Source organism: Archocentrus centrarchus, chromosome 6 (genome assembly GCF_007364275.1).
Source record: "Archocentrus centrarchus isolate MPI-CPG fArcCen1 chromosome 6, fArcCen1, whole genome shotgun sequence".
NCBI lineage: Eukaryota > Metazoa > Chordata > Actinopteri > Cichliformes > Cichlidae > Archocentrus > Archocentrus centrarchus.
This window is the reverse complement of record NC_044351.1, coordinates 24255779-24282621: the sequence shown is the minus strand read 5'-3', so window position 1 is coordinate 24282621 and position 26843 is coordinate 24255779. Positions and strand designations below refer to the sequence as shown.

Genomic DNA, 26843 nt, shown 5'->3' with positions numbered 1-26843 from the left:
GACCTGATCGCTGACATCGGAGGTAAACCGTGTGTCTCTTTTCCCCGCCTGCGATGTGCGGGGAAAAGAGCGGATTGGTGGGACAGTTATGGGAGAAGATACAGATGGAGACCTGCACAGGTGAGCTGACAGTGCATCACTGCTCACACACCAGGAAACGCTGCGCAGCAAAGTCCCGAAGACACAAGGCGTCATTAGCACCGTAACACAGACAGTGCTGGTGATCATCGTTGAGGCACCCGTGACGTGCCCCTACCTGGCGTGAACAGCTGTATAACACAAAGGAATTTTGAATTACCGTAATTCCGTGACCGTTTCCAGGGGGCTCCAAACGCCTTGTCCTAGGGTTAGGCGAAATGTCAAAGAAGTAACTTAAAGGGCCAAACTGTATGTTATTTTTGACATCAATTCGCGGACCGGAAGTGGGCGGGGCCGGATGCGGCCCGCGGGCCGCAAGTTTAGGGACCCCTGGTTTGGCCTATCGGAAAAATTCAGTTTATGAAAGCTGAGAAATTGCACTTCACATCCAATATAGAGTTTATAAAAGTTAGAAAATGGCGGCACCTTTGTCCCTGTAGCTTCAAGGATGGAAATCAGAGCTGGTCTCCACCGCTGTGCTTGCAGCTGCACTTTTTACTGATAAACTGGACACACTGCGCAGTTTATGCAGCGTTTTTTTTCCGTATATGAAGCGCAAAAATTCACATCACAATTTTTACCTAAAAAATTAGCAAATTTTAATCAGCTTGAAATATTATCATTTTTCCTGATGTCATTTTTTGAGGAAAAATATAATTTTATATTTTATTTAATGTGTTGAGGAAAAAGTTGTTTTATTCTGACCATTCAAATCATATTGCTGATGAAAATGATTTTAATTCTGTTCGGCCCGCGACTCAGACCGTGTCTTCAAGTTTGGCCTTTCATATGACTGACTTTGACACCCCTGAATTAGAATCACAATACAAAGGATTTACTTTGTTAGCTTTTTTGTTTTTATTGTGTTAATTTTTTTTGAGCTGTTCTACTTTAAACAAATTTATTGGTGGTTTTCATTTTATTCTGGTTTCATATTTTTTCGAAGCGGTAGGAGGAGACTCTGCTCCGTCTTCCGCCTTTCCCTACCAGTTTCTCCACTTTGCCCTAATTGCACTTCGCTCTAGTACCTTTGTGCACGTTTCTGTGCCCTCCGCCTGTTTTATTTATTTATTTTTTTAATCTTCATTAGGAATAAATAAGGCGAATGTAGAATATTTTTCTCGTTTTGTGCCCCCCTTGCAGCCTGCCCCACTAAAACAACACTATCTAGTAGGAGTCGACTGCTTCATCCATGTATTGGAGTCCCGGGCCCCAGCGTACCGGCTCCGGCTCCGGCTCCAGCCATGTCGACCAGCAATGCAGCAGCTACCGGCGGTGACGGAGCGCTAGGCGAACCGGCAGGTAATTAAACCCTGTTAAAGCTATTATCAGTTTGAATTTCACCCCTATCGATCAAATCTGCTCGGCGTGTGCTTGGTGTTGTGTTTTTTCCGGCGGTTTCTTTCGCTCGTTGACTGTAACTTTGCGCTATTCCAAAAACTAGGTCAGTAGATCAGTAGACCAAGCTCGCCCTCTAACGCTACGCCATTTATGTAACACAACACGACGCTTTTACTGATACCACCCTCCGAATTGCTCTAAATATCTGCCTTGAGCTGTTCAAGAGTAAAGGATAATGGTCTTTTTATCTAAACTGTGTGTTTTAATGCCTGTTAATTATAACCCGAAAGATTAAACCACGTAAGCGTTAGCTTAGCAGTAGCTGCAAGGCCAGGGTAACACACTCGGCTAAGACGAGTCTATTACGCGGTGCTGTCACTGCCAAGGACATATTGTTGTTTCGGATATTTCTGACGGCTTCGTTATCTGTTTTCAGATGAAAGTGGTATTTAATTAGCGTTCGTCCTTGGTGCTGTTTCCACCCAACTATGGTCGGTCTGTCCGTTGAATCAGATCAGCCATTTGTCTTGTATTAGCTTGGATGAAGCAGACATTACTGTAAGTTCACTGCACCGCAGCACGTCTTTTTACATAGTCGAAAATATATTCAGCAGCCCTTTAGCTTGTACTAAAATCATCAAATTAAGGACCAGCTATGAACACAACTGTACAGAGTGCAATTTGCAGAGTTAAACTCGTCATTTGTAGGGAATGTAATGGCTCAGATTCAGAGTAGTCAAATAGTTTATAAGTTCCTTTAGACACTCATAAGTTACCATTTAGACACACACTACTCAAACTTAGCAAATACACGGGCTTTAGGGTTCAATCTGTTGGTGTTTGTCCTAAGATGGTAAATATTCTTAGCCATTGAAAGCATGTTTTAGAACAGGTAATGGATAGTGTAGTTTGCTTTGCAAATGCAAACACTTTTGGGAGTTGAGTGAAATCTAGGATGATAAAATTCAGCTATCGCTTATTTTCATATTCCATGAAACATGCTTGATTGGGATCAAAATGTGGCAGCAATAAATAAACCCTAAACAGTATACAGTCTTCAATGTGTTGGTATAGAAGTAAACACTTGAGGCTCATAAAGCAGCTGGAGTCAAAAGGGAATAGTGCTTGAGTTGATTTAAGAGTTAAACACACTTTCTTTATAACATGCTTTAAAATAAAATTTCCATTAAATCAGGGTTTTATATTGGTAGAGAAAAGGTTGAGGTCCCCTGTACTAAATGCTTCTTTCAGAGATTAATACTGTGAAACTACTGTTACTGAATGTGCAGTGGTGGGAAGTAATTTATCACCACCACTAAAAAATGGATGTAGGCTCTTGACTAAAATCACTTTTGGGTGGCAGTGCTTTCCCATAGGGATAAATACAGTATTGGTCCTTTCACTGTGAACTGCTGGTAGTAAAGTTACATTGAAAGCGATGATGAGGAAGAGGTGTGTGTGCGTGTGCAATAAAAGCGAGGTTAAGTTTGCTGCATTGAAAGCGCCTCAGTAGCTTTGTGCTACGTGCCACTGCTGCCATTTTGAATCTAGCACATGCCACGATGTGACCTGTTAACTGTCCAGTAAAAGCAATAAATAAGATCTGCCCACTGTGCTCGCTTCTTTTGAGGGAACTCTGAAACTAGAACCATTAAAGAATTAATTTCACCTGCTTCCAGTGTGACCGCGTCACCTGTGTCCTTTGTGACTTTGCTGTACATCACTGGTTTCTGGACCTCCTTTATTTATGTTCTCACTTCAGTTTAGTTTTACTGTCATTGTCTACTGACTGACTTGCTGAGAGCTAAATGCAGATACACAGATTCTGTGGTCTACTAATAAGGTTGGCTCAGTCCTTTGATGTGACAGAATGCCTGAAATGCAGCAATTAAATAGTCAGTTTATTTGTATGTGGCTTTCAGTCATAATGAGCATATTACTTTTTTATTATTTATTCTGGAGTCATAAGCGATTGTATTTTTGGGGTTAGTGTTAGGAATAGGGCTACCCAATTATACCCAAAATAATTAATTTTGGTCAATACTAAGATCAGAGACTGGAAAGATTGTGGCTATATAATAAACGTTGAAAGCATTAAGTAGATTTTTTTTTTTTTGAACTGTAATTATAATTCAACTAAAAACTAATTAGTGTGAACTGAAGTAATCCTGTGACTTTTATGGAGAGGCAAAGCTAAAGATTTATTACAAAACACAAGGCACAGTAATCTGTTTAATTATAGTGTTTTAATAATCACCAGATGTCTAAATTGCTCCCTAAGTGGAAGTGTATGTAAAGCAAACACAGAAAATAGTGACTAGTGTATTAAATTTTCCTGCAAATGGGGTTGTCACACTACTAGAATTTCATTCAGCAGTCCCCTGGAAAATGCTAAATACTTAAATACATTAATAGTGCATACAACCAATCAGTGACAATACTGATGTATTGCAGATATATAAACATTACTGTAAAATATGTATATATGATTGTTATGATTCTTTTGTGAAATGTTTATAAAGGCTATTATTAAATGCTTATCCTAATTTAACTGTAACATTAACAAGCTCCTTGCCAAACATCTTAACATTTCAGTCTGCTTCTTGTCAAAATATTTTTAATAAATTATAATTTCAGTGTTTTAAAATGACATTTTTTAGTAAATGTGTTTATGTACATTGTTTGATAACTTGTTTTTGTATCAAGAATCATGTAGTTCTACTGGTGTTTGTATCAACTACAAAATGTCTGACATCACTAGCTCATAGCAGCAACCACCATTTTACGTATGCGTTTTTTATTAATTAATATTTTGGTTAAAAAAAAAAAAGAGTATGGAAGTAATGGAAGCTTGTTTTCCATTACTGGAGAAAAAAATAAGTGCCTGGAAATTTTTAGTTATCTAGAAATTTCATGTTCAGGGGTTCTAGCTAACGGTTGATCATCTGGTGCTGCGCCAGGTTGAGGTAGAATATCATGCCAAAAGTCAAACGTGGGTGCCTAGTCAAAGTCTCAGTTTAAATCTGAGATTCTTGGGCATGACCTCAAACATGCCCAAAAACCCTCCAATGTGGCCAAATCAAAACAATTCTGCAAGTGGGCTAAAATTTCTCCACAGCAATGAGACTCATTGCCAGTTATCACGACACTTAATTGCAGTTCTTGCTGCTAAGTGTGACACAACCAGTTATTAGGTTTAGGGGAAATTACTTTTTCACAAAGGGCCAGGTAAGTTTTGATAGTTTGCAGGGGGGATCCTTTTAATAAATGAAATCATTTAAAAACTGCATTTTGTATTGACTGCTTATCTTGGTTCGATATTAACATTTGTGAAATGTAAATGTGTGACAAATATGCCAAGAAAATAAAAATCAGACAGGACAATACAATACATAATCAGATGAAAATAAGAACTACTGCTCTACATTTAGTATTTCGCAGCTGTATAAGAAGGTATGATGGAATTTGAATAGTAGTTTTTTTTTTCTCAAGTGCAATGTAACGCTGACCTGAGGACAATAAAATAAATTGACTTAAGAGAACTTGCTCAGGTGGATGAATAATACCTTTTGCATCCAAAGTGAGCTCAGGTCCTTTAGGTGGACTGTAGTAATCTTGATGAAATCTGCTGCTGCATCAGAAACTTCCTAATGATTGCTTTGGGTGCTAGCAGATTGCTATAGTTGCCTTGCCTTTTTTTTCCCCACGGCTGCAAACACACTCTAATTGCTAGTCCATTGATTATAAAACTTGGAAAATGCAACACAAACTGGAAATGGAGCATCTGACTAGTGTAAACTAGTATACTGTGCCCAGGTAATGCATGTGTGCAAAACCTCAATAAACATCTATAATTTGGACTTCTTCACCATGTATGATACCGGTTTTTGGCTTACCGCTGTCTGTCCAGAAATCAGTGATTAATTCCTTAGTCTTTGTCAAATTAATGTTGAGGCATTTATCATCGCTCCATTTGACAAATCCAGGCAAGGCACCACCATAATCTGACTGTGAACTGTGAAAAAGAGACAGCAGGGCAGTGTCACAGAAAACTGCCCTGTTGAAGTCCTACAGCTGTCTGGTGCTACTTTCCCACCGCCGAGGAGCCGGTGCTTGTGCCAGTGCTGGTGGTGGTTTCAATGAACCGGCGATCCGCTTAAGAACGGGCCTGCGTTTCCACTGCGTTTCTGTGAACTGAACTTGTGTATGAGTGTGGGTGGGTCCTCGTCTGGACATGGAAGCCGAAGCGCACAAACGTGGGAGAACACGCTCCCCTTTCTTATGCTGAAAATACGTTTTACGGTCCAAACCAAACTACTGCAACATCTGTGTGCAGCACAGAGGTAAACACAGACAGCGATTAGAGCAAGACAAGTACGCACTTTGTGTCCTTTTATCTGTGATATGAACTGATACAAAGCAGCAAGTTCAGCCTTAGAGCCCAACCTAATTCACAGCTGTGAAAATCACTTCGCTTTTCTCATGTAATACACATGTAATATGGTAGAAAACTTGATGTTGAGATGGCAGAGTCACGCCTCTCTGCCGCTTTTCGTCACACGTTCTTGGTTCGAGACCAGCTAGTTTGCGGGGCCGGAGTTGAACCTGTTTTTCGGCCGAGCACCAAGTGCTTCCGCGGTGGAAAACCCGCCTAACGGTTCAAATAAAGGCACCGGCTCTGGAACCCTGTTGGTGGGAAAGAGGCTTGTATGCATGATAAAAGTGAGGGAGGAACCTGTCCAGTTCAGATTTGCTACTTTTGTTGTCGTCCAGGACAAGGAAATGCATGTGGTATTATTGGTAATGGCAAAGTTTACCAACTAATCTGCTTTAACTGTTAAAGCAGGAACAAACAATTCTAGATTGAAACAAATATCCCTTCATTGAATTCAGTATAATGCACCTCAAAACGACCCCCTACGAGCAAGCACTATGCGACAGTGGGAGTAAAAAACTGCCTTTTAACAGGAAGAAACCTCCCGCAGAACCAGACTCGGGTAGGGCAGTCACCTGCAGCGACCAGTTGGGGCTGAGGGGAGAGGGACGAGACAAAAGACAATGCATGAATTAGCTTTTCAGCAGCACTCTGAGACAAGATGTTTCTAATTTTAGAAACATTTTATTTATTGTGCAAATGCAAAAAAGCAGTCCTACATATTTGCTTAATATGTGCATTGAAGGACATATCCATCCAAGGTTTCCCAACAGTAGTACTAGAGGCCAAGGTAATGCTATCTAGAGTAAGTATCTGGTGAGACACCATGTTTCTAAGATTTGTGGGGCCAAATACAATAGCTTTCATTTTATCTGAATTTAGAAGCAGGAAATTAGGTCATCCAGGCCTTTATGTCTTTAAGACATTCCTGCATTTCTCATATTTATTTTTGCGTGATAGGGCTGCAATGATTCCTTGTAACTCGAATTATTTGATTTATTAAAAAAAATCTGACATATAAAAAATCCTCGACACAAATTTGTTGCTTCAAAGTTTCGTTTAAACTCTGCAGCTCTCAGATGTCATTTTTTGCAGTTGTGTGTTTTCATATATTTAAAATCAGTTGATTTTTAAGTTTGTTTTTTTTTTTTTTTTTTTTTTTTTTTTTGTTCTTTGTCTGTTTGGAGTATAACGTGCAGTGTTCATAATGCATGGTGCCACACGTTTAAGCACTTCATTATTGATTCATTATTGAAGAATGTGATCAGTGGTTTCAAATGCCTCTTATTTAGAAAGTTTTTGACATTGTCTATTAAACAGTCCTAAAAATGTACTTGATATCCAAGTTTTTCTTAGTTTTAGATTAGCTGGTTAGTCTAATTTTTTTTCCCTTGTTTAGTCAACTAAGAAATTAGTCACCAGGAACATACCTAATGAAAATGTATGCAGTGCTTTCTAATAATACTGCCCAAAGGAAGCATGTATAATGTAAATAAAACTGGTCTTAGCACAGAATCCTGTGGAACTCCATAATTAACCTTAGTGTATGAAGAAGACTCCCCATTTACATGAACAAATTGGAATCTATTAGATAAATAGGGTTCAAACCACTGCAGTCCAGTACCTTTATTACCTATGGCATACTCTGATCTCTGTAATAAAATGTTATGGTCAACAGTATCAAAAGCAGCACTCAGGTCTAACAGGACAAGCACAGAGATGAGTCCATTGTCAGAGGCCATGAGACGATCATTTGTAACCTTCACTAATGCTGTTTCTGTACTGTGATGAATTCTGAAACCTGACTGAAACTCTTCAAATAAACTGTTCCTCTGTAGATGATCACTTAGCTGTTTTACAACTACTCTTTCAAGAACTTTTGAGAGAAAAGGAAGGTTGCAGATTGGCCTATAATTAACTAAGACAGCTAGGTCAAGTGATGGCTTTTTAAGTAGAGGTTTAATTACAGCCACCTTGAAGGTCTGTGGTACATAGCCAACTAATTAAGACAGATTGATCATTTTCAAGATTGAAGCATCAATAATTGGAAAGGCATCTTTGAACAGTCTAGTAGGAATGGGATCTAATAAACATGTTGCTGGTTTGGAGGAAGTAACTATAGAAGTTAACTCCAAAAGATCAACTGGCCCTTAAAGTTACTTTTTTGACATTTCACCTTCCCCTCCAATTAAGAGGGTTAAGCGAAATGTCAAAAAAGTAACTTAAAGGGCGAAATTGTATTATTTTTTACATCAGTTATCGGACCAGAAGGGGGTGGGGCCAAAAGTGGCCCACAGCTCGCAAGTTTGAGCACCCCTGGTCTAAACAAATACCAGCAGGGCTGAAAGCAGCTGAACACGAAGATAAATCTTTGAGATGGTTATGAATAATTTTTTCTCTAATGGTTAAATTTTTATCTTTGAAGAAAATTACTAGTTAAAGTTAAATGAATACTTGGTTCAGCAGAGCTCTGACTCTGTCAGTCTGGCTACAGTGCTGAAAAGAACCCTAGGGTTAGTTTTATTTTCTTCATAATAAGACAGGGCTTTCAGATTGTTTTGGAGTAGCGGGAGGGGGCATGTCAAAGTAGCAGGCACCTTATGACCAAGACCGAAGCCATGACAGCAGCAGACGATATGAATAGTCACATGGCAGTCGTGAACCAATCCAATGGCTCAGATTGAAAGAATGTAAATATTGCCACATGCGTCCACATGGCGCTGGAAATGGAGACGTGGACAGCGCAAAACTTTTTTTTTTTTTTTTTAGGAAAATTAAAAAGTAGATGGCGCAGAGTGGTGGAGTAGGTGGAAAATGCGCCTGGTGCCGGCATAATTTGAAAGCCCTGATAAGATGTCCTTGCTTTATGGAGGGCTTTTTTTTTTTTTTTTTTTTTTTTTTTTTTTTTTTTAATAGAGCAACAAACTCTTTCCAGGCTAAATGTAGATCTCAATTAGTGAGACTTGATGCTTTTATATCTTCTTTTCTATGTAATGTGACATATATCTATACTTTGCATTGTCAACATGTGGTTAATTGTGCCTTAAGATAAATTTGACAAGTTGGACCTTATCAGTTAAGCTTGAGTGCAGCAGATGCTCATTCAGGTGTTGAGTGAATGAGCAAATTAATGAGGACCTGACCTTAAGAGAGGGATTGTGGGAGTTGACAGAGGGATGTTTGTATGGCCCAATATCCATTCAAGTACTCGCCTTCTCTGTAATCCAACAGAACCTGACAGGGAGAGCGGGATTAAAAGTCAGGCCGCAGCCGATCTGTTAATAGCTATTTGGGTCACAGGCAGTGTGAAACTGTTAAAAATGGGTGCCATGGACATCAGCCACATTTGGTCTGTTTTATGATCAGGTTTTAGAGAAGAGCACAAACAGGAGACAATATTAGTAAGGCCTGCGTCAACTTCCTGAATCCCATTCCACCAGAGATTCCTTTAGATCTCGTGCAGTGTTTTGCCCCATGTGGTCCTCTGGAATAAACACCTTTCTGGAGACATTTTGTGTTTAAGTTGAATTTCTTGTTAACGTCACTGAAATGTATATGTCTTCATTGTGCAGTTAGACCATAAGTCAGCTGTGATGGTGAAATAGTCTGCCTTGGCCACCTTGTTCGCTACTTCTGCACGACACTGCGTGTACAACTCTGGCAGAGCCACTTGTGTAAAATAGTGCTGCGATGAACATTTGTCACCATATGCCTAAAACTGTCAGCAGGTTCGTCAGCAGTGCCCAAGGCATATATCTTTGGCCAAAAATTAAGCCACAGCTTCTGTGATTTTTTTTTCTTTTTTTTTTTTTTCTTTCTTTTCTCCTTGTACCTCTCTGAATCAGATGGAAATTGTGTTGCATTATAGTGTGTTTTATGGACGATTGTGTAGCCGATGATGAAGTTTTGCTGCTTTGTCTTTTCTGTTTTTGCACGAGTTGGTCATAAGTCACTTTGTGTTGGTTAATTCATGTCGGGTTAGGGTTAGAACTAGAACCCTGATGCATTGGACGCCTTCGTTGTTATACATTATCCCAGCATAAACAGGAGCATTCTGTTACAGTAGTGCATAGGCTCTAATATGGTCCTCACAGTTTACGATAAGGTGCACTTCTGTATGTGTTATTTCAGATGATGTGCTGGTTGAGGAAGAACAAAGTACTTCTGTGTCTCTGCCTAGCCTGATGACCCCACCCTCAGCTGCTAGTATGTCCCTGGGCATGGAATTGACCCGGAAGCGCAAGGGCAGCATGGACAACCAGTACGTATGGGAATGATAGCTTCAGGAAAATCAAAACCTTGAGACCTACATTGATATTTCTTGTTAATATAGTTACCACTATCTTTCTTTTTAGGGATTCAAAATGTGTTTCAATCCCTGACGTAGACATGGAAGATGACCAAAACAGGTACTATATAACTTTTAAAGGATAATATTACTGTTGTAATAGTTTTGAACAAAAATGACACCGTGCTACATCAGGCTTTATATCCACATTTCACAGACAGTTAGTCTCAGTCTCACAAGCCCAGAAAATTGGTATTCCCTGACTGGCTGTGAGTGGTTGCTGGCAGTTGCTGTGAAACCAATTGCTAAGCCCCAGCCAAGCAGGCCTAGAGACCAGCCAGTGACCCCTGGTCCCCTGGTCACTGACTGGGTCATTTTTGGAAAAGTGTGTATTCCCCAAGTTACCAAGTGGTTGCTGGAGGTTGGAGGTGAAATTGGTCACAGAGACACATACTGTGCTGCATTTCCTTGTGATTGTTTAGGTTGCTTGCAAATTTCTGCAGTCACCAGTGGTTTACTTGGAAGACACTGACTTGTCTGTAGACACTCACCAACTACTTGCTAAGTGGTAGTGGAAGTGTGAAAAGTGCAACGCAAACTGGAAATGGATACGGTTTGCCTTGAAAGTAAAAGTTGTGCCTTGTGAAAGATGTTTTTCAGCACTAAAACACAACTTTTAATTTGACGGTAAATGATCTTCATTTCCAATTTGCATCTGATTATTTTCTAGATTAACTACCACTCAGTGAAAATCTGCAGAAAATTTTTCGTCTTCCATGCAAACTGGGTGACTGGTGCAATAGACTAGTGATCAAAGCAATCAAATTTTTTGATGCAGCACTTTCTTTGCGACTGTTTTCACCCTGCGGTAACCAGCAGACTCTTAGCAGCCACTCATCAACTGGTTGGGGAATACTCATTTTCCCCTCATCACCGGGGGTCTCCATGTCTGTGTAAGTGAAGCCTTAATTGGTAAGTTACTTGCTGGTGTATGGCTTCTCATGAAATTTGTAGACCATTGTTTTTTCTTTCAAGTACTATCACATTTTCATACTTTTTAAAAAAGTTTTTAATCAGCATTAAACCATTTCATATTTGTTTTACTTCTCTACAGGTCAGATGGAGAGGACCAACATGTCAAAGTTAAATGCTTCAGGTAGATTATACTTGATGCCACTAAACTAATAAAGCATTCTTAAGATCTTGTAACATTTTCATCAGTCTTAAAGTGTCTATTGGCAAGGTTTTAAATGTGCTACATTTCATTGAAAGTCTGTCAAGTCAAAGCAGAAAAATCATTTATATTTTTGTAACATGATTTCTGAAATTCCCTCTCTGCAGGGAACCTCACAGCCAAATTGAGAAGAGGAGACGGGACAAAATGAACACTCTGATTGACAAGCTATCAGCCATGATCCCCACCTGTAACCCCATGTCTCGTAAGCTGGACAAACTCACTGTGCTCAGAATGGCAGTGCAGCACCTGAAGTCTCTCAAAGGTACCAACTCAATTAATGGTTTTTATTTCTTTAAGTAACCTATTCTGACTCTGTCATCACTGATGGCGAATCCAGTTTAAACTAGTCAGATTACTAGAACTATGTTGGCGTAAATGGAGTAGGTTATTTAGTGCTTTTCTACTCTGCATGAGCAATCAAAGCACTTTATATAGCACGTGTCATTCACACAAACATGCATACAAGAACTTTCTAGATTTAAGTGCTTTTTATCAAATATTGACACCCGCATTCATCACATTCTGATGAATCCTTCAGGAGCAACTCTGGGTTCAGTATCTTGCCCAAGGATACTCTGGCATGCAGACTGGAACAGCCAGGGATCGAACCACCAACCTTCCAATTAGTAGATGACCCGCTCTGCCTCCTGAGCCATAACCCCTTTTTTTTTTTTTTTTTTTTCCTTTCCCTTATTGTATTCGTCTTTAAAGCTTTACTGAATGTCTCTTATCTTATTTCATATCTTATCAGTCAGCTTTGTGACATATTGTTTATGTATGAAAGAAAATAAAATAGGAGGTGCAGGTAATGTTTACCTTAAACTTTTAAAGCCTGTTTGGGGTATTGTTGTCCAGCAGGCAGGCAGCCAACTTTCAACTTTGTGCACCGTAGATGCATACTGTTTAAGCTAGACCCATCAAACTTCACACACTTGTTCACTGGCTTTACTTTAACAGCACTTGAACCGTTCCGTTACAAATCAAAAAGAGCTGAGCTTTGGCATTCGCTTAGCGGTGCTCTTGTAGATATTTGTCTTTACCCTTGCTTTGTTCCCCTGAGCTCATACTGAAGTAGTTAATACTTGTAGTGCTTGCAGCATATTACCAATAAGGCAGTTGGGCAATTGATTGTGATTGACTAAAGCTATAGAAAGGGTTCCATTTCAGGATTAAACCAAAGGCTTCTTTAAACCACAGTATTCTGAAATTGAACTTGTGTAATTATTTATATTTCCAGGTTCAGCAAGTTCCTTCTCTGAAGCCAGCTATAAACCATCATTCCTTCCCGATGAGGAGCTTAAACACCTTGTCCTCAAGGTAAACACAGAAGTGATAAATCTAATAGTTGTTGTGGTATGAAGCATAACCTGTAAATCCCTTGGGGATGTTTGAAACTTTCATTAAAAAGCAGCACAACAGGCTGTACAGTCTCCATGTGCTGTAGGAAGTTGACCTTTTTCCTGTATTCTTTCAAAAGGCCATACAACAAAGAACAAACTACTCATCTTGTGTTTTTTTTTTTTTTAGTATGTATATAATAACATCGAAAGTTTGAACATGCATTTAAGTTTTGGTCTCTATATAGACGTATAACAGTATAACGGCATAGTTAAAAATGCTGCCAATTATAACCTACATTAGATTCTGTAAAATATAATATAAATTATTATTTACCAAAAAAAGCAAGCTTTTGCTGTTTTTTTTTTTTTTTTTTTTTTTTTTTTTTTTTGTTTGTTTGTTTTGTTTTTTCTAGAACATTTCATCACATTGGCTCCCCTTTTCTCCCCTGTGTTTCCTTATCGTGCAGGCTGCAGATGGGTTCCTGTTTGTAGTGGGCTGTGATCGTGGGAAAATAGTTTTTGTCTCAGAGTCTGTCACGAAGACATTAAATTATAGCCGGGTAAAACTTTTACATTTGTTACTGTTTCTGCAGTATCTTTTTGTTATGAAAACCTCGGACACACCAGATGGCTTTTGTTATCTTGTTACTAATGTAAATAGATCTTAATCCACAACCATCGGGTGGCTCTGTAGTGAGATGTTTTGAGTGTGCAGTATTTTTTTTTTTTTTTTAATTTTAGAACTCATTAGAAATGGAAATGTCATCAGAATTCATGTCATGATACATATGTAGCATATATGCTGGTGCTAATAGCTAGAGCTTAATAGTCTGTTGAAGGGCAGATGATTACTGGAAAGATAACTGTATAGATACATCAGCCACTTCATTAGGTACACTTTGTCAATACTGGGTTGGACCCTCTTTTGCCTTTAGAACTGCCCTCATTCTTATCATAGATTCAACAAGATTTTGGAAACATTCCTCTGAGATTTTGGTCCATGTTGACATGACAGCATCACACAGTTGCTGCAGCTGCATATCCATGATGCAGATCTCCCATTGCACCACAAAGGTTTTCTGCTAAATTGAAATCTGATTCCTGTGGGGAGTCATTTGAGTACAGTGAACCATCCTGTTCAGTAAACCAGTTTGAGGTGATTTGAGATTTGTGACATGGTGCCTTATCCTGTTGGAAGCAGCCATCAGAAGATGGGTACACTGTGGTCACAAAGTGATGGACATGGACAGTAACAGTATTCAGGCTGGCTGGGGTGTTTAATGATGCTCATTTTGTTTCAGAGTGTGCCAAGAAAGTATCACCCACACAATTACACAATCACCAGCCTCAACCATTAATTAAAGCCAGGATGGATTCATGTTTTCATGTTGTTTATGCCAAGCTCTGACCCTACTGTCCAAATGTTGAAGCAGAAATTGACTCATCAGATCAGGCAATGTTGTCCCTAACTTCCAATTGTCCCATTTTGCTGAGACCATGTGTGCACTTCAAGGTTAGACATGTTGTGCATTCACAGATGTTCTTCTACCTTGGCTGTAACAACTGGTTATTTAAGTTACTGTTGCCTTCCTGTCAGCTTGAAGCAGTCTGGCCATTCTCCTGACATCAACAAGGCATTTTCTCCGAGACAGTTGCTGCTCACTGGATAGTTTGTTTTTTCACACCATTTTCTGTAAATCCCAGAGACAGTTGTACAGGACGATCAGCAGTTTCTGGCGAGCCCCTCTGGCACCAGCAGCAGTACCACATTCAAAGTCATTTAAATCCCCTTTCTTCCCCATTCTGATGCTCAGTTTGAACTTTAGCAGGTTATTCTATCCATGTCTACATGCTTAAATGCATTGAGTTGCTGCCATGTTATTGGCTGATTATACATTCGTTTTAATGAGCAACTCAACAGGTATACCTAATAAAGTGGCTGAGTGTATATGTGTGCTTTTATTGATTTGTTTTTATTAATTTTTTTTGTTTAAAAAAAAAAGATGTAGCAATTTTTAGGTTTTTGTTTGGTGTTGGAGCATAGTGCCATGTAAATTGATGACTGAATTAAAACCATAGTCATACACTGTCATTTAAACCGTCTGTACTTCATAGTGTCTGGTGTGCTCCAAGGGTCACAGTTCACCATCAGTGTTTTTTGTTTTAAATAATCAGCAGGAATTGCCTTTAGGTGTAGAGAATGGTTTTGACATTTCTTTTTTAAAGACCATAGGAGCCTTGCTTAGGTCAGTTTGATGAGCTGTTTGTTTTCCTCTAGGCGGAGCTGATTGGGCAGAGCCTGTTTGATTACATACACCCAAAGGACATGGGAAAAGTGAAGGAGCAGCTGTCCGCTTCTGAATTATACCCTCGTGAACGGCTAATAGATGCTAAAAGTAAAGCAAATATTCTTGTCTCTGTCTTTGAATGTTAGAGATTATGCTTAACATTGCTTTCATGTCTTTAGCTGGTCTGCAGGTACAGGCTGACCTTCCAATAGGCGCAGCACGGTTGTGTTCAGGTGCTCGTCGCTCTTTCTTCTGCCGCATGAAGTATAACAAAATTTCTGTCAAAGTGGAAGAGAAGGAATCCCAGGCCAACACCTCCAAAAAGAAAGGTAGAGATGTTACACAGCAGATTTTATTAGGTTTCTATTCACAAGAGGCTTTGATGAGAGTGAGCACATTTGTATTCTGTTTTTGATTTGTCTGCATTTGCCTTCAGAGTCACAGAAGTACTGCACAGTCCACTGTACAGGCTACATGCGCAGCTGGCCGACCAGTCAGCTGGGAGCAGAAGGGGAGGGGGAAGTAGACAAGCAGGAAAGCTCCCACTTCAGCTGCCTGGTAGCAGTGGGACGCGTCCACAACCACTCGTCTCCCCAGGTTAACGGAGAGGTTCGAGTTAAACCCACAGAGTTCATCACACGTTATGCCATGGATGGCAAATTCACCTTTGTTGATCAAAGGTAAAAAACTGGGTTTCTTGTCATTAAAGTGTGGCAGATGTGGAGATTTTACTTTTGAAAATCAAGAAAGCGATTATAATCTAGCCAACAGTTTGAAAGTAATAATAGTCCAGCCTGTGGTAACAGTGTGTAACTGATGAGCATTTGCTACAAAGCTAAGTGCTAAAGCTTACTAAGTTTTTTTAGTTTCCCTTTTTGTTTTTTGTTTTTTTTGGGGGGGGGTAAAAAATGTCAGGAAAATGAGTTTTCTTGTCAGATTTTATTGATTAATATATTAGTTGCTGTAATTAGGGTTTTGGATCCCAAAAATATTTAAAAACCTATTTAAAACATTATCTGTTAATAATTTAATTTTCTTTGACAGAGCGACAACCATTCTAGGTTATCTTCCCCAAGAATTGCTTGGGACATCATGCTATGAATACTTCCATCAAGATGACTTACCCCATTTAGCAGATAGACATCGAAAAGGTGAAGTATTTTAAAAGCTTTTTTCCTTCTTTACCAAGATGTTTACATGCTTAGGGTTAATGCAGTTCAGATAAATGCCTAATTAACACTGGAACGGCCGGGAAGGATGTCAGTTTAACTCCATCCTGCAATAACAGTAGTAATGACAAATTATTTCTTGAAGTTAATTTTCATCAAATTTGTATGACTAAGACTTAAAAGTCTTTAACTTTGAATTTTAGTGCTTTTATTAGTTGAGCAAACAATTTAGTTTCATTACAGATGAAGTTAAAATATATATTAGAATTCTCTACTAAAAGGTACAACAAACACAACAGCTCATTGCCTACATTTTAAAAATGACTTCACATTTTGCTACAACAAAATAAACACGCTAAAAATTATTGTAAAACTGCAGTGGCAGTTCAACACACTGACCGCATCTGCCTCCACTTCACTGCACCTGCAGCCTCACATTCACGCTCCTCCACCTCAGTCTGCAGCTGTTCACCTCCTGAGGCACTAAACCTATTCGATTGCCCTGCTCTGCTCTGGATTTCACTGTTTATTTGCTCGGATTAGTTCTCCACACTTTGGACTCTCTGCTCAGTTTGGTTACAGTTCTCTCGCTGCTCTGTACAATAAGCAGCCCACCCTGCTCTGACCTGGCTCAGAGCAGGTCACCTGCTGGTGGCCCCTAGGCCACCTGCTGGAGTGGTGGTCTAGGGGAGAAGAAGAGGGTTCATCACTGAGAGGACCCTGGTTCAAATCCTCGGGCTGGCATCACTGTGGGTCCCTGAGCAAGCCCACCCCCCCCCAGGTTGCTCCCCGGGCGCCCTTTGGCTGCCCCCTGCTCCATGCTGTGCTGTGTGTACTACATACTCCATGTGTGTGATGGGTTAAATGCAGAGAATGAATTTCACTGCATGTATATGTATGTGACAAATAAATAAAGCTCTTTCTCTTTCTTTTCTCAACATCCTATCTGCAACCCACTCAGCCCTGCAGTAATTATTAATCTTTTATCTAACTATAATCCCCTATATATTTATCTGTCAATCACATCTAGCTAGCTGTGGCTCATGTTACAGCTGCCTTCACATCAAAACATGCGCAAACAATTATTTTGCTAGGCAACCCGGCGTGCCGCAGTTGTTGCTGAGGGGTCAAAATGATGCATTCAGTGGTTCTAGATATGCTATATCTCCCTGCTCTTCCCCACACACCACAGAGATCACTATATGATGAATAAACCTACTTTAAGAAAAGTCATAAAATGGTGGGGTTTTAATTTAACTGAGTTAATTATTTTTAATGCCAGGGCATCAAAATAACCCACTTGGCTGTTCTAGTGTTGATCAGGAAATACAGATATTTATTGATGTGCTTGTTCATTCACGGTTAGCTACCCTGATTGTTTTGTTTTCTAGTGTTTCTCTGACTTGTCCTCCTGCTGTTTTTTTTAATTTATTTTTTCCCCACAGTGCTGCGGAGTAAAGAAAAAATAGAGACAAACTGCTACAAATTCAAAACAAAATACGGCTCTTTTGTCACTCTGCAAAGTCAGTGGTTTAGTTTTGTAAATCCCTGGACCAAAGAACTAGAATATATAGTGTCAACTAACACAGTCATGTCGTGAGTATATGCTTCAGTCCTCTTGTGCATTTTCTTACATATTTGTGAAAGGGTGTGTTTGTGTGTGAATATGTTAACTAGAGCTTAATCTCTTTGCTCATCCCATGACAAGATATGATCACAGTCGAGCAGGTCGGTCGGGAAATAAGTCTGAACAGTCCAGCAATCCCAAGGCTTCTGAAGGTCTTAATAAAGCTACTCATATCAAAATACACATTATGTGGTTGTAGACCACTTTTTTTTTTTTTTTTTTTAATTAAAAACCCCTTTCACTTATTCAACTCTTCCACTCTTTTTTTCTGTTAGACTGTAAAAAGTCCCCTCCTATTATACCTGGCATTTCCAGCACACCTGGGACTATGATATATGCTGGAAGCATAGGGACCCAGATTGCCAATGAGCTGCTGGATTTCAACAGGTATATACTGGACATAATTATTTAAAATAAAACAAAAAAAACCACTAGTGCAACATTTTGATTTTCAGTTGTTTTCACAGCTACACTTTCCACGCTATGCTTACCATCTGCTGTAGATAATGCATACTGCAGTTTGAGTTGATCTGTGTGGGTTTCCTTTAGGACGAATTCATCACCTTCCAGTGGTAACGTCAGCCCATTCAGTCTACCACAGGACAAGTCTCCACAAACTCACAATCAAATCAGCAACAGCGTGAGTCTTATTTTTTCCCCAGTCTGCCTTTGCATGTTTTGTTGCCTCCTTATTCAGACAACTCTCATAAACATTTTAGAGGCCAGACTGTCAAAAATGTTACAGCTGTATGCTTTGGACAGTTACATTCTAGAACATTAAATATATGTTGAAAGGCGTAATTTAATGTCTAAAGAATAGATTCTCATTGTGTTGTAAGGTTTATAATGTGCTCCTCTTTCGGTCTTCAGGTGCCAAATGGAGAAACACCAGACATGGAAATACCAGGCAAGTCTAGCTCAGAGAGTGAGCCTCAAGGAGCAGCATTTTCAGGAGGAGAAACGCTTATGGGTACTTCCACTCATCCTGTTAATGAACCTATTTATGGACTGACCCACTTATTGTATTCATTTCTTCCCCCTTTGCAAGCAAGACACCTTTTTCTTTTCACTCCGTCTTATTCCAGGGGAAAATTCCCAGCTGGATTTGGAGAGTGTGGTTGGACCAGGCCTGAGTAGTCTCAGCAGCGATGAAGCAGCGATGGCAGTGATCTGGAGCCTTCTGGAGACCGATGCCAATTTGGGAGAAAATGTGGACTTCGAAGAGATGCACTGGTCCTTATAGATTTTGCATTACAGTGTGACCTGTAGCACACTGGAAAACACCTGAACCATCATTTTGATGATGGTAGAAACTGCTTAAAGCTTGCACCAAGAAGCAGCATTCTGGGGTTTTTTTTTTTTTTTAAGATTTTAATATATTAGTTACCCTTTTCCACATAAGCTGTGTAGTATTTGGGTGGGTGCTCTAACAGGAGCCGATCAGCAGCAGTAAGGGACACCTGCTTTCCCTCTTCAGAAAGAGGATGTGCCTCTAAAGCCTTGCAGCGGCCTGCCTGCCCGCCCTGAAACGCTGTTCCTCCCTGCTTTCTTCAATCTGCTGTCAGCCTCTGAAAGGCTGAAGAAGCCGTGGACGCACACGAGCGATATGATGAACATCATGATGGCTCTGGATTCTTGCTTCTATTTCTCTCCACCTACATTTAAACAAAGGTTGAGAGTGGTGACGCAAAAAAATTGCACTGAAATTTTTTTTTTTTTTTTAAAGGTTGTAATTTCATTAGGTACTGTATGCTTGACTAAAATGCAAGGAGGACACCTTAAAAAACTCGCCAAGCTTTGCAGCCCCTCAGGATCCAAACCGTGGGTTTAAAGCGTACCGCGGCAGACCACACTTCCATAACCTCTACTCTCTTTGAGAGTCACCTAATGTTGTGGCACTCGGAGATTTTCTCTTGTCAGTATCTGAACATTTTCCTCAGAAATAGTGTAGTAACCTCTTCTCTTGTACGCTGACATATGTCGCTGTATATATGTGGAGTTGATATGATTGCAAACACCATGTCTTCAGGCCACATGTGTCTTAAAGGGATAGGTTGCATAGAAAGCCTCAGAATTTGTTAGTTATAGCTTCAAACACTTTTGTTGGAGAGCTGTCAGTTTTAATGCTTGATCATTTATGAGCACTACAGTACGATTTCATGCAAAGCAAAACGGCACTTTAGAGGTGCTGAAATTGAGGGTTGGTAGCAATGGCTGAAGAGCAAACCCATTTCACATCTGTGACACTTTCTCAGTACATGTTTGAGACTGATCTCAGTCAGGGAGTTATCCACTTTAAGATTTTACACACTTCCCTACATACTGTACAAGTAGTATGTGGTGTATTGAATAAGTACTTGTTCACCTCTGAATCTGTGTTCTTATTGTCATCTTTATAGTCCTGCAGGTAAGCCATAGCTTCAGCTGTTTCTCCTTTTTATGCACTGACAGTGAAAACATGTTTGTGCTTGTTGAAGCATACAGGGTTGTCATGCATACGTTAAGGGATTGTGCTATGCAGAAGTGTCATTCCATACATTTTAAACTGAAAGTTGTTGGGATTTTTTGTTGTTTTGTTTTTTTTTCCTTTATTTCCTCATGTGTAACAGCCATGTGTATGACTCCTGAACATAGAACTTTTGCTGAGTTTGTAGTGTGACATTTGTGAGAACTTGAATGCTCCACGGAGCAGTATGGCTCCCATTGCCATACTAAGGTAACAAAACCTCTCATAGCCATTATGGTGATGCTCTGCTAGTAATTGACAGCTGAGTGTGGCTACAAGTGACTCCTTGGTTCTGGAGTTACCAAAGCATTGTCATTTGGTGAAATTAAAGGGTGTCAGCAGAGGTCCTGATTGATGCCAGATAATGTAGAAATTTACTTGGAGCCCCATTTTAATAAAAGTTACTGCATTTGGCTGTTGTGTAAGAAATTACTAATTAATTTAAGCACTTTGGTATATACGTTCCCTGTTTCAAGTTACTGAAAAATAAATCTACATCTGAACATTTAGTGATTATATATTCTTTTAACTATAATATAGTTAAGAAAATTAAACTACTGAAGTCCAGCAAAATCATCTGGTTTGTGGCACATGGATTTTGTACTACCTGGTGTGGGCGTGTGTTACATTTACAAGTTATAAGTGTTGTCCACTTTTTTTTGGGGGGGGGTGGGTGGTCAAAAAGCCTGCACATCTGTATGCCATCTTAAGACCTGATCAATATATTGTTTTTTTGGACCATACTGTTGTTTCTATTGGCATTTGAGGCCACATGAGGATTTTTCTATAAGAACTCTCATTTCAAGGCTGGAAGAGCTTGTTATGAATCATGCAGAATATTGTCTTGTATCTAATGCTTGAATTTTGAGAAGCCAGTTGATGGAGCAGCTGAAGTCATGAACCCTCCTACTTGTGTCCGGTCTGAAGTGCCTTTGGACACACAATGAACTTGCGCTGCTTTTGGAAACAGCTCCAATGTGGCGCTTCTGCAGACTTTAGGAGGGCTAAAATGTATCGCTGAATCAACTTGAGGAATCGTGGCATGCTGTGCACATCAGAGATGAAACTGGAGCTGCACGTGTTTGCGTCAGTACTCACTGCGTAACCAAACAAGTAGAGCTACAGAGCAGTGCCATAGATGCAGACCGGTCCTTCTGAAAGGCAAAAAGAAGCATCTTTTTCTTTTTTTTTTCTCTTTCTCTCCCCCATCCTGTTTGCTGTGTTCAGTCATTGCACTGTTGTGACTGTCGCTTTTCCAGAAAACTAAGGTATCTTACATCAGCTTTATGTGGGGTGTGTGTTTGTGTCATGAAACCTTTTTAAGAGGTGGTACATTTTCCTTCTATCTCCATCCAGAATATAATAGTTTTTGTAAGGTAGGGAATATGTTTGAATTTCATGCCCTTGTTTGTGTCTAGTTGGATGTTGCTTTTGTTTTACTGATTAGTTTTTTTTTTAATTATTGCATTATTTTACAGGGGAAGTCCAGACTGACCACCAGTCACTTCACCAGAGGCAGGACCTCAACTATTGGGGTTGTGTGTCAGACTGTAGTTTGTTACTGCCGCTGTCATACCAGTTTCTGCCACAAGTTCAGTCTTGAGCTCCAAAGGGTGTTGTCTAGTGCATTATTGCTGCTACTGTCAACATGTCTGGGCTGTCTTCCCAGGTTGTGAATAAATATTAGTTTACTAAAATTTCAACTGAAATTTTGGTTGATTTCTTTATTTTGAAATATATTTGGCTTAAATAGTAATACTCTTCAATTTGCAGTTATGTGGCCTTGCATGATTTGGACTATGTCTTGAGTAATTACATTGTGTTCTCTTTGTCTGCCAGACTCCCCGAGTGAGGAGATTACCTCAGCGTAATTTGTCAGATGTGATAAGGCAGTACTTGGCGCAACTAAGAAAGCATGGTGTAAGCTGGGATTTGTTGTGCATATAAATTCAATGGTGATTGTGGAGCTGCCACTTCATGTTTACAGAATGGGCCAAGCTGCTGCCCGGCCTTGTAGAAGAGGAGAGTCTTATGTTACAGAACTGTATGACTGGTTCAGGTAAGCTTTTCATTTTGTCTTTTTAATTTTTTACATGAAAAACTAAAGTTCCACGCTCTATATGATGGCATAAAACACGTGAGAGTACAATTAAGAGGCAAGGGAGTGGAAGTGGTCAAGGATGCCATTTCAGCTTTTAAAGTTTAAATGTGGATTTTCTTCATCTTAAATTGTTTATTTCATCTAGTGACCAGATGGGTTCGGCTCCAGCATCCACACAATCCTAAAATGGGTGTTCAGTTAAAAATATAAAGTAGTTAGAACACCTTGAAATAAAGTAATCCTTATCCTGGGCTTCAATTCAACATGTCTGAAACAAGCCGTTTTACTACCTCCTCCTCTTAAGGCGATCCTGCCTTTTAAACCAACAAGTGAAGGGAGCATTTATGTGTGAGATAACCATATTAAGGGTATTGGCTCTCACTGACATCATGCAGAGCCAAGAGTAGAAAAAGTCTGAAACTCTAGAGCAGTCTGGAGCTCATGGGGATTACTTACACACATGCTGATCTCATTATTAAATAATTTTTAGCAACATTTAATATAAGAATCCACATGAGAGCTTGATTTTGGTGTAGTAGGATTCAATAGTTTGTTGAGCCAGATTCTCATTTGTTTTGCTGGCAAATGTGCAAAACTAACACTGTCAGCAACATAGTAAAGTATTATCTCCCATGGACTGATTAGCTTCACTCTGCCATGATGTCATTTGGCCTAATTATCTTGGCACTTGTGCTGCAGTCCGTAAATAAGCTTTCAAACACATGTAATCTCTGCAGGTTGGGGATGGGTTGACCTTAATTCCATTGATTCTCAATTTAAGCCACTTTTTTTTTTTTTTTTCTCTCTCTCTCTCCTTCTGCAATCGGACCCCTCTCCCAAGCTGCATCTATGGTTTCCACCTCCTTCTGTGTATTACAACATAAACTCTTTTCTTGATGCATCTTTCTCTGACAGAAAGTTTGTTATTGAGTGCCCAAGTGGGCTGATCACTCTCCATGAGTTTCAAAGGCATTTCTGTGATGGAACTGCGGGCAGTGAGTCAGCAGAGTATGCAGAGCAGATTTTCCGCACACTAGACAATAATGGGGTAAGCATGAATTTATATAATGGGTCTATATTGTACAAAAGTCTTGAATCATCCCCCATTTTTATTTTGCATCCAAGGACTCAGACTTGTAAAATTTTTAAGTGGTCTTGAGCAATAGATCTCAAGACTTTCTGAATCTCTTTCAAAGTTTTTAACTCACTTTTTAGTCCAGTCCTTGTACCTATTTTCAGAGGAATGTTTTTTTTTTTTTTTTTTTTTTTTTTTTTTTGGGTAAAGCCACTTAACATTGACCTATGAACCATTCAAGCATAAAAAGGACACCTAACTCGAGGGATGAACCAGTGTTTTCTACACTCAACAAAGCTGGCAATGAACCAATTTTAAATTGTCTTTAGGCACTTTGTTACTAGCTTCCTGTTTCAAGAACACATTTGTTCCAATTTCTTTAGTCAAATCTTTCAAAAATGCTAACGATAACAGTTTGATAGGCATAAAATGGAGTATTTGCACCAACAAGGTGAGTTCCAAAGTGCTATTAGCTTTAAAACTTGGCACATCTCAGCATAGTGTGTGGAGAGGTACATCTGTCTCTTCAGCTGATCCAACTACTGTTCACTGAAGCCTCATCAGAAATTGTCTGTGGCAGGGTGGCTGTTGAGAAGCCATTCTTTAGGAAGAAAAGGCTGAGGTATTCTAAATTATACAAGAACTGGACTGAAAATCGGTTGCAAGAGGTCTTGTAGAGTGATGAATCCAAATCATCAATATATATGGTCCTCCATATATATTGGCTCTGTCATAGTTCTGGGCTATGTTTCAGCCAGTGATGTTGGAGATCTTGTTGATGGAATTATGAATACAGAATTGTACCATAAGATTTTGATCCACCATGCAATACCATCTGGAAAGTGTCCAATTGGCAGCAGCTTCATTCTTCAGCGGGACGGTGATCCTGCCACTGCAGTAAAAGCATACCTGGATAGAAAAATGGAACACTTTGTCATGGATTGGCCTCCCTAAAGCCCAGACCTCAATATTATTGAAGCAGTGTGGGAACATCTTGACAGAACAGACCACAAAGCAGCCAATATCCAAAGAAGAGCTTTGAATGTCCTTCAAGAAGCCTTGAGAGCTATTCCTAAGACTACTTACATTTGGTAATACCACGTTTATTACCACGTTATAAAGGTGGTAATGCCAAATATTGCCTTTCAAACTTGAACTTGTGAGTGTGAATGCTTCATAAAGTTGCAACAAATATCTGTTAACTGCAGTGTTATTTCTATAGGATGGGGTGGTTGATTTCAGAGAGTATGTCATGGCCATCAGCATGCTTATTGAAGGTTCAGCTGTTGAGAAACTGCGCTGGTCATTCAAGCTCTATGACAAAGACAAAGACGGAGCCATCACGAAAGAGGAAATGCTGGAGATAATGCAGGTGTGTGCTCGTTGTGCTGTGTTATGCAAAACGGAAGATGGTACCAGATGTTGCATCTTTCAGTTCAACTGATGTGTGTTTCTTTGTGCTCACAGGCAGTTTATAAGATGAATGTAGCTGCTGGTTTAACCAGGCCCAACCCGCTTACAGCTGAAGAATGCACCAACCGGATATTTGTGAGATTAGATAAAGACAATAACGGTGAGGAATTGCGACCCCCCCCCCCCCCCCTCCCCTTTTTTTTTTTTTTTTTTTTTTTGGCCGCATGAAATCATAGTGTAATGTTATTTCAGCTACAGCCACCCAAATTTGTTAAGGGATATTTTTTCAAAGAGAAGGTAAATAGCCCAATAAGAAAACTTAAAAATCCACCACTATATGATTTGTTTCAAATGTATTATTTAGTCACAACTTTGAGCATTAAAACAAACATGCTTAAATCTTAGTAATGGATTTAAGCATGTGTGTTTTAATGCTTAAATCCATTACTAAGATTTTAGCATGTTTGTTTTAATGCTTAAATCTTAGTAATGGATTTAAGCATTAAAACACATGCTTAAATCTTAGTAATGGATTTCATTTATGATAACCCTGTAGCATGTTTGAGGAGGGTTTTTTTGCTCTTTTCCCTTTAATCTAATTCTTAGAAACTACCAATACTCTGGATAATATACTTGGGCATATTTTACTGGCAGTAATTCACTAAGATTAAAACCCAAAAAGTTCCCATTCAGTAGCATCAAACCTTACAGACATAGGATTATTAACAGTGTCCTGTGCTGTGTCTAATTGCTCCCTGTTCTTGTAACGTCTGCAGCCATCATCAGTCTGGAGGAGTTCATAGAAGGAGCGCTGGATGATGATTGGATCAGAGAGATGCTGGAATGTGACCCGAGCACCATGAAGGTGGAGAGGCCCCTGAAGAGGGACACTGCTTTGGAGACCCATGGTTAATTTGAACCAATTCACTATTGTTTTGACTGGATGGGATGGAAATGGATCAGCCCATGTTTGGACTAAAATTTCAGAGACTCAAATGGTATCGGTGTCTGTTGGACAATTTTGTTGTAGCTACTTTAGAGCACTATAAAATTCAGAGCTTATTTTATAAAGCTTCCACAATATGAAAAGCATCATTTGTGGTCTTTTTGTCTTGATCTTTTCTGTTTTTTTGTTCTTTAAAATATCATAGTTATCACGAGATGCTTTTACAGATCCACTTCTATTATTGTATTTACTTTATTTGCCTTAACAGGGATGGGGCAAATTGATGCACATGAGTATAAAAATAGATGTAAACAGACCAGATTTTACAAAAACTACTGTAAAAACATCTGTAAATCCACTGAACTTTACAAATGATACACATGTAAAAGACACACAAGATTAAATTTTGCAATTGTGGCTGGATTAACGTGCACAAAATGATGCACCCTAAATGCATTTATCTTGATTGCTGTAGGTGCTGTATCACAAATAGCCTTGGTCATCAGTATGTACCTAAGTTTGCAAATACATTTGTGTAAATATTGTGTAATATGTCTTATGCCACCTGTTACTTCATTTTATTTTAGATGGAAATATACTTTTAACTCCTGTATTTATCATCATGGGCTTTGTAGATTACAAAACGTATTAGTACTAACAATAATGCAATATTTTTAAATGAAAAAATGGTTTATAATGGTTGCAGGAAGACATCGCTGAGCTGCCACATTAAAATGCAGCTTAAATGCTAATACATTAGGGATAGCTGCCAAATATTGTCAGTCAAATTTATTAATGTACTAAATTTCATCACACTTTTGCAGCTACTGTTTTACAAGGATTAAAACATAGCCAGCGTCTTCCATCGCTGACGCTTGTAGACCACTTGATGTCGCCTGTGCTGCTTCAAAGCTTACCAGCCACGGATGTGTCGTCCAA

General features: G+C 39.4%; 2 protein-coding genes across 3 annotated transcripts; both read left to right on the top strand.

Annotated features, from left to right (window-relative positions):
* On the top strand, positions 1–20872 carry bmal2 (basic helix-loop-helix ARNT like 2). Of its 2 annotated transcripts, XM_030731012.1 has the most exons (18): positions 1–120; positions 1282–1440; positions 10046–10175; positions 10270–10323; positions 11317–11358; positions 11544–11701; positions 12677–12756; positions 13247–13339; positions 15058–15175; positions 15247–15396; positions 15504–15747; positions 16112–16218; positions 17682–17832; positions 17945–18015; positions 18139–18250; positions 18413–18503; positions 18734–18833; positions 18949–20872. In XM_030731012.1, exons 1-18 carry the CDS (start codon positions 54–56, stop codon positions 19104–19106), a joined length of 2085 nt encoding a protein of 694 aa, XP_030586872.1. In that variant the 5' UTR covers positions 1–53; the 3' UTR covers positions 19107–20872. The 2 variants fall into 2 exon arrangements, with proteins under 2 accessions (XP_030586872.1, XP_030586873.1); XM_030731013.1 differs by lacking the exon at positions 13247–13339 and having other exon boundaries at positions 2–120.
* Positions 20873–21010: 138 nt separating this feature from the next.
* On the top strand, positions 21011–26789 carry LOC115781381 (guanylyl cyclase inhibitory protein). The gene is made up of 5 exons (XM_030731016.1): positions 21011–22428; positions 23386–23518; positions 24768–24917; positions 25013–25118; positions 25735–26789. Exons 1-5 carry the CDS (start codon positions 22322–22324, stop codon positions 25869–25871), a joined length of 633 nt encoding a protein of 210 aa, XP_030586876.1. The 5' UTR covers positions 21011–22321; the 3' UTR covers positions 25872–26789.
* Positions 26790–26843: the final 54 nt, after the last annotated feature.

Bases quoted from the DNA above. Each gene is read 5' to 3' on its own strand.
- LOC115781381 (XM_030731016.1), top strand. From the start codon at position 22,322: ATGGTGATTGTGGAGCTGCCACTTCATGTTTACAGAATGGGCCAAGCT. The intron at 22,429-23,385 runs GTAAGCTTTTCA...TTTCTCTGACAG, and splicing joins GAACTGTATGACTGGTTCAG to AAAGTTTGTTATTGAGTGCC. The intron at 23,519-24,767 runs GTAAGCATGAAT...TTATTTCTATAG, and splicing joins GCACACTAGACAATAATGGG to GATGGGGTGGTTGATTTCAG.
- bmal2 (XM_030731012.1), top strand. From the start codon at position 54: ATGTGCGGGGAAAAGAGCGGATTGGTGGGACAGTTATGGGAGAAGATA. The intron at 11,702-12,676 runs GTACCAACTCAA...TTATATTTCCAG, and splicing joins GCACCTGAAGTCTCTCAAAG to GTTCAGCAAGTTCCTTCTCT. The intron at 13,340-15,057 runs GTAAAACTTTTA...GTTTTCCTCTAG, and splicing joins AGACATTAAATTATAGCCGG to GCGGAGCTGATTGGGCAGAG.